General features: G+C 33.7%; 1 protein-coding gene across 1 annotated transcript; it reads right to left on the reverse strand.

Moving 5' to 3' along the window:
- Positions 1–3,284: 3,284 nt before the first annotated feature.
- On the reverse strand, positions 3,285–6,989 carry LOC143052390 (uncharacterized). Its single transcript, XM_076225417.1, has 4 exons — positions 6,764–6,989; positions 5,119–5,387; positions 4,407–4,507; positions 3,285–3,851 (listed from the first exon to the last, which is right to left on the reverse strand). Exons 1-4 carry the CDS (start codon positions 6,932–6,934, stop codon positions 3,367–3,369), a joined length of 1,026 nt encoding a protein of 341 aa, XP_076081532.1. The 5' UTR covers positions 6,935–6,989; the 3' UTR covers positions 3,285–3,366.
- Between the last annotated feature and the right edge of the window lie 1,227 nt (positions 6,990–8,216).

Here is an 8,216-nt window from a genome sequence, read left to right on the forward strand (position 1 = left end):
TACAGGGCATTTTAAGAAAAAAATGGTTGGTTGAACCATACCAAACCTCCCACTTTAATGGCAATGTTTATTATAACATTAAAATGATAACATTACATGACAGGACTACAATAAATAAATGGGAGAACATATAGAACAGAGAAACAAACGAATAATAGCCAACAAAAGGCACCAGGTTAAAAATTTAATACATCAGACGTGCGTTATGTCTGCACAAGACTAACCAGCGACGCTCAGATGAAAAAAATTTGAAAGACAAAACAAGAACAAAGTTGAAGATCACTGAGGACCAAAAGTTCCAAAAGGATTTGACCAATACGGCCAGTGTTTGGGACACGTACATACAAACCTAATATTGAGCTCTATCCTCTTTTAGCTCACCTGGCCCGAAGGTTGCTGTTTTTGGTTATTATCTTGAATATTATTATAGGTAGAGATAAACTGTAAACAGCAATAATGTTCAGCAAAGTAAGATTTACAAATACAAATTTATGTATCTCCCTCATGCAAAGCTCTGATTCCTTTCACGAATTTGACTATACTTTTTGGACCTTTTGGATTATAGCTCTTCATCTTTTATATAAGCTTTGGATTTCAAATATTTTCGTCACGAGCATCACTGAAGAGACATATTTTGTCGAAATGCGCATCTGGTGCAACAAAATTGGTACCGTTGATTTTATTACTACCACTGGGTCGATGCCTCTGCTGGTGGACTATTAGTCCCCGAGGGTATCACCAGCCCAGTAGCCAGTACTTCGGTACTGGCATGAAAATACGGATTTTTTGTGTTATTTAAATTTGGTGTTACAAAATATTAGAAATTATTATAAATTCAGGAATGTATCTCCCTCATGCAAAGCTCTGATTCCTTTCACGAATTTGACTATACTTTTTGGACCTTTTGGATAATAGCTCTTCATCTTTTATATAAGCTTTGGATTTCAAATATTTTCGCCACGAGCATCACTGAAGAGACATATTTTGTCGAAATGCGCATCTGGTGCAACACAATTGGTACCGTTGATTTTATTAAGTCTACATGACCGAAATGGTCAGTTGACCCCTTTAGGAGTTATTGCCCTTTATAGTCAATTTTAAACCATTTTTCGAAAATCTGAGTAATCTTTTACAAAAATCTTCTCTGAAACTACTGGGCCAAATGAATCCAAACTTGGCCACAATCGTCTTTGGGGTATCTATTTTAAAAAATGTGCAGTGACCCGGCCATCCAACTAGGATGGCTGCCACAGGTGAAAATAGAACACAGAGGTAAAATGCAGTTTTTGGCTGATAACCAAAGCATTTAGAGCAAATCTGACTGTTGTTTAATTGTCTATCAGGTCAAGATCTATCTGCCCTGAAATTTTCAGATGGATCGGACAATCCGTTGTTAGGTTGTTGTCCCTGAATTTGTAATTTTAAGGAAATTTTGTTGTTTTTTGTTATTATCTTTAATATTATTATAGATATAGATAAACTGTAAACAGCAATAATGTACAGCTAAGTAAGACCTAAAAATACGTCAACATGACCAAAATAGTCAGTGGACCCCCTAAGGAGTTATTGTCCTTTATAGTAAATTTTTAACAATTCCATAAAATTTGTAAATTTTTACTAACATTTTCCACTGAAACTACTAGGCCAAGTGCATTATAGATAGAGATAATTGTAAGCAGCATGAATGTTCAGTAAAGTAAGATGTACAAACATATCACCAAAACACAATTTTGTCATGAATCCATCTGCGTCCTTTGTTTAATATTCACATAGACCAAGGTGAGCGACACAGGCTCTTTAGAGCCTCTAGTTTTTAAATTTAAATGTAATTTCACTTTTGTGCGCTGATCTCTTCGGCTTACATATAATACGTTGTTCGGCTGCCTTTTCATGTGCTGATAATCTTAGCTGTACTTGGCATAACATTTAGAATTCTCCAATGATCTTTAACTTTGTACTTTTTTTGGCTTTTCAACTTCTTTATCTGAGCGTCACTGATGATTCTTGTGCAGATTAAACGTGCGTCTGAATTATAAGCTTGGCACTCTTTTATAGCTACTATTTGTGTGTTTTTCTGTCCAGGATGCTCACCCTATTATCTGTATTGTAGTCCTGTAATGTCATTTGAATGTTACAGTTTACATTGCCATAAAAGCCACAAAACCAGGTTCAACCCACTATTTGTTTTTGTAAAAAATGTTCTCTACCAAGTCAGGTAAATGGCAATTGTTATCGCTAAGGTTGTTTCTCTGTATGTTGTATTGTCGTTTGTTTTTTTTACACTTCAGTGTTTCTGTTGCTTCGCTGTCGAAATGTACTATATTGTTTTGTGTATTAGCGCCATGCTCTGTCTTGAATGTCGTTGCCTTTGATTGTACGAGGTTTGGCTAGCCAGAAAATAGGTTCAACCCACCATTTTTTCTTAAAATGTTTTGTACCAAGTCAGGAAAATGGCCATTGTTATATATTGTTCGTTTCTGTAGGTGTTGCATTTAAGTGGTGTGTTTCTGTTGTTTCGTTGTTCTCTTATAATTGTTGTATTTTCCTCAATCGATCTATGAATTTCGAACAGCGGTATACTACTGTTGCCTTATTTAATGCTCCTTCGAGTTATCGTATATTCTTATTTTCCCCTATGCGAAAATTGGTACAACCAGTTACAAAGATGCATTCCTTTACATTCAGCATGCAAACGATGCAAGTCATGGCGCAACCCGTCTATGCATAGCCTCGTATACTGTGAGTTTTGGCGTTCAAAAATGATGGTTTGGGATGTATAAATACGAAACCACGTCAGCACGTCAATTTAAAATAGGAATTGATATATAGGTGAGATGGTTTGGCTTGTGGCTTGGTGAGAAGTCTTAATACGTAGCCACTTTAGAATTTGGATAGTTTACCAAATGGCTGATGTAGAGTTCCACGTTCCCTACGATAAACTATGCAACGACGCGAGAAAAGTCTGTTGGAAGGTGGGAAAACAGTCCCTATGTTATGTTCTTTCATATATTTTCGTTTAATGGGTTTGAGCTTTTAATATGGTCAATTGATCAGGGACTTGTCGTTTAAAATTTTCCTCAGAATTCAGTATTTTTGTGATTTTACTTTTTCAAGTTGGCACAAACTTCCAAAAGGTAGTTCTTGAATTAAAGTAATTTTTAAATTAGATTTTTAAATTAAATGGCTTGGATGAAGTAGGGAAAATTTAGACTGCCGATGGAAAATAAAAGAACTTCTGGGTGCAGCGTTTTAAGAAAGGTGCTGATGGTTGTATAACAAATAAGTAATGTTTAAACAATAATTTATTTATAAATCGATGTAAATAATAGCAAATTTTGGACGGTATATTTAAAAAAAAGTAATACATCAATCACAAGCACAAAATGTACTGAGATCTATACAGTCAGTATTTCCACACCGAGTATTACACCAGTTATCGAAATACGGATTTCCTCTCCACCCCGGTGAAATAGCTTTACATTTTCTACCACTTGGGATTGCTGTACTTGTTATATGTTGTACTATGTCCACTGGTTGAGTTCTTGTTGGTTGATCACAAGCACAATATGTACTGTGATCTATGCAGTCAGTATTTCCACACTGAATATTACACCAGTTATCGAAATACGGATTTCCTCTCCACCCCGGTGAAATAGCTTTACATTTTCTACCACTTGGGATTGCTGTACTTGTTATATGTTGTACTTTGTCCACTGGTTGAGTTCTTGTTGGTTGACGACTCGATGTTTTTAATAAAGTGCTCAACGATGAGTAATTTGGTAAGACTGACTTTTCAATTGCTATGTCGGAACATCCATAATATTCCTCCTCACTTCTTCCAGGACTGTTTGCTACAGAAATAAAAAAAATAATTTAACATTGCACTACATTTTTAAATTCCACTCTACTTCGATGTATTACTCGTTTATTTTCAACAGCTGTGATAATCCCGAAGTCATTAAAAGAGGGACGACAGATACCAGAGGGACAGTCAAACTCACAAATCGAAAACAAACTGACAACGCCTGGCCAAAAAAAGAAAAAGACAAACAATAGAACACATGACACAACATAGAAAACTAAAGAATAAGCAACACGAACCCCATTATGTCATGAAATCTAAATACATATAGTCAAGATTTGATGTCAAAAGAGCTTATATAATGTGTCTAAGCTTCGCAGATCTAACATGCTACTTCGACCTAGTATTCAATTAATTCAACAATTTTTTATTAATAAAGGAGCTTAACTTAATAACGGCAAAAGTTGAGCACTAACATTTTAAAATTGATCTGTGTTTTGTAGTAATAAGTATAGGGTATACGTTTCATAATATTTGGTTAAGTCAAACTCAATTTAGAGACGTGAACTGATTTTGAACGTTATTTCGTACTGATTATACATACCGGTTCGCCATTTCCATTGAAGAACACACTGACTACAGACGAGGTCCTTGGGTAGTTGCAAAGTCAACTCTTTTATCCCTGAATTTGCAGAAAACTTTGTCCTTTATGTGACAGAAAAAAAGTGCATATTATGTTAATGTATAGAATCCCACTATGTGAACCAGTGAAAACGACAAAAATATATGATTGGTCTTTGCTTAATATCCTTTAATATTACACATTTAGAAAGACCACGTACTAAATTGTAAATTCAATAGATAGATTCTACAAGGTTATGATCGATACGGGAAAAGGGTGGAGTATTTAGGCTGCCACTTGTAAATGAGGGCAAATGTGAAAGGGATCAAAAGCTTACCTTGTAATGGGTAAAATACAGATCCCTTATGATCCTTTAAAGAGTCAAACGTTTACAGTGCAAACACATTACAAGGTATATTTTAGGACAGTAGTGTTTATCTTAAAAATGCTATTTGTTTCCGCTTAGGGAAAACCTTATCTCAAATTATTATGATTGATAATACCCGAAACAGCTATCCATTTTATATGACGGCGACTACAGCTAGTTTCTTCCTAATGTTTTTTTTTTTAATTTAAATTTTAAATATGATTGTTGTTTTGTATTAGACATTTTTTAATTATATTTCATCGTGCATGTAATATATGTTGTTGGATAACTGAGTTCTGAAAGTTTAATCAACTATTTTATTCTTACCTAGTAAGACCGGTATCACTCGTTATTAGAAGATGTTTGTCTAGACAATCGTGTGTTATCTTCTTTGAAATATTGTTATTAACACAAAGTCTGAACTCGTGCCAACCTAGATGATTAGCTGTTATTTGTATTTTGACGGGTATATCTTGCCCAGATCTGTAAGTTCTTGCAATTATTCCCTTTGCATATATCCCGCCGGCCTCATTTGGGTATGGGCCTTGGTATGGGTCTCCACATACACCACATTTACCCCCATTCGCTGCAAGATTCTGAAAAAAAGTTTACACACTATAATCTTTGTTACAACAAAGGACGTAACCATTTAGACATACTATCACTGCTGAATAATTTAAATCGGATTTACATATCTAGTTACTTGTACACTGTTGTATGTTATTGATCGTTTTTTTCTTTCTTTCTGTGGGTTATTTATTGTTGGATGTTCAGGGATCCTTGGCTCACATTTCGATACTCTATATATTATTGAAACCACTTTCGTTACTTATGTTAAAACTATTATACATATAAATGCAATGTTAGGATTTCAAAACAGACAAAATTTAGTTTAAGCTATTAGGGTTGAGAATAATCAGGATGAGTCATTTTACTAGATTTTACGGGTGTGTGAACGGGTAACCTGACTCCCAATTTTAAAAAAAACGTCTATCGGCATTTGTGTAGGTAGAAATAAAGCGACATCAGCGCAATCCGAATTACTTTAATATAATGTTAAATATTTTCAATTGATAATATAGTTGCTTTATTTTGAATAACCTACAAATTGAAGCTGTCCAACCAGGATAACATGGACAGACACTTAACAATTGATTGATCCATCGTTGTGTTAAACATCGATTGTGCAACTTGAAAATAGTTAAAAGGCCTTATAGAGTACGAAATTGGAGAGCATTGAGAATCAAGTTTCGAAACGCTTGTCCATATACAGCTAGGGTTTTCTATTTCTTGGGTAGAAAATCCAAAAAATTGAAAGATTTTTTAAACTTATAGTTAACAACTATTATATCTGTCAGCACAGAAGTGCGGACTACTTGACCGGTGATACTCTCAGAGAAAAAAAAAAGTCACCGGCAGTGGAAGGTTGTTTTAAGGAATAATCCTCCATTGTAGGAAATTAAGAAGGTTGACGTTCGATCATCAAGTAGCTAGCATTTAAAACAAAATGTAGATTGATTTCTACTTAACAATAAAGTTGAAATCATACATTCATGAGGGGCGTAAAAGGGGGGGGGGGGGGGTATATGAACGGAAGAACGCGTAATAAAATTGCCATTTAACGATGAACGAACAATTAAAAATTTCTGGCACGTTAATCTTTTACCGATTTCCCGAAACACGGTGAATAACGAAACTGTTTCACGGCTGCACGTGAAATAAAAATGGCAAAACACGTTGAACGAAAATAACCCTTTACCACCCTCATTTGTAATAGTAAAAGATTGATCGATTGAATGATGTTTGTTTATAGTCTAGCGCATTTTAAAAGCGAAAAATAATTTGAAAATAACAGTTGGAAAAATAACGGGATACTTAATCTACACAGAACCAGATGTCTTAATACCTTTATCCGCGTATTTCAATTTTTCTTTCTTTATGTAACTATTATTTGTTTGTTGATAATACTCACCCCTCTTCCGCCACAAAACAGACCATTATCATTATAATTTGGTTCTACTATCGATTTGAATTCAGCCAAACGCCACAATGATGATCTATTGGGAGGTTCAATCATGTATCCATGGCCTGTAACATAATGACAACTTATACATGCCAAAATGAAATAGAATACGTAGTTCATGTTTTTGTCGAAAATTTGAATTGCACTTTCAGTTTTTAATGATATTTCGAAGTATATGCTTCAACGTAAAATATCCTGCATTTTATACTTTTGAACAAGGAAGATGACATACTAAAAATATTATCTTTTGGAAATTTTACTTTTGAAATAGGAGTTGCACCAAATCAAATCCTCTTCAATATTTACTTACACTATATTCCCTTTGTCGTTCCTTTGTTTCTTATTACATCCGTTACGTGTTTGTTGATTTTAATAATAAGTTCACCTATTACTCACACTTTTATATAACAACCAACTTGGCTTAATATACTGTGAATCTTTTAAACAGATGAATGTTAAGTGAAATATGGAATGTAACAATTTAATCACTGTTTAAACAAAAACAATCACTTTATAAATTGAAAATATGTAAAACTTTAAAGTTGAAACAGGTGGATGAGCTCGGCCACCGGTTACCTATTCAAAATTGTGACAACTTAAACATGGCTATGACTGAAAGTATTTGTATTTCTATTTTTAACCATATAATAAACATGAACTGTACATGTAAACGTTAGTATTCAAAATGTAGAACTTGATACGTTTAATGATCTTAAACAACTCATTTATATATTGTGCAAATAGAAGATGGTTCCTCTTTCAAACATTTACATATTTACAATGATTCTTCCACCATCCGTTTTCGACTGACATCATGTTACTTGATGTTAGGACTCTACAACATTGCATAGAAATAATGAAACTTTCAAAATAAAATAAAATTATTTAGTAGTATTTAATTTATTTATCAACTATAATCATGTACAAGTAAATAGGAACATCCAGATGTAAGATCACCAGGATCATGCAAGCATATAATAAACTCATCATAGATACCAGGCTTGAAATTGTGAACGGCAGACTTGCATTTCATGTATAAGAACTTAGTTAGTGACCCTAAATGTTAAAAAGGCCAAATAAAGTAAGAAATCAAATATGATAATTAAAGGTGATATCTGGTACCAAAATAATTAGTTTTTGTTTTTTACTTTAATTATTTAAACCTGCAATTTGATTGGTAATCGTTCTCTCTGTTCTATATACTCAAATGTATGAACAGATTTTTCCTATTTATAAATTCGAAAATTAACTATTTTTATGCATCATTTATGGGCATTATGTGTTCTGGTCTGTGTGTCCGTTCGTTCGGTTGTTTGTCCGTCTGTCCCGCTTCATGTTAAAGTTTTTGGTCAAGTTAGTTTTGATGAAGTTGAAATCTAATTAACTTGAAACTTAGTACACA

The sequence above is a fragment of the Mytilus galloprovincialis genome, chromosome 11 (genome assembly GCF_965363235.1).
Source record: "Mytilus galloprovincialis chromosome 11, xbMytGall1.hap1.1, whole genome shotgun sequence".
Lineage (NCBI taxonomy): Eukaryota > Metazoa > Mollusca > Bivalvia > Mytilida > Mytilidae > Mytilus > Mytilus galloprovincialis.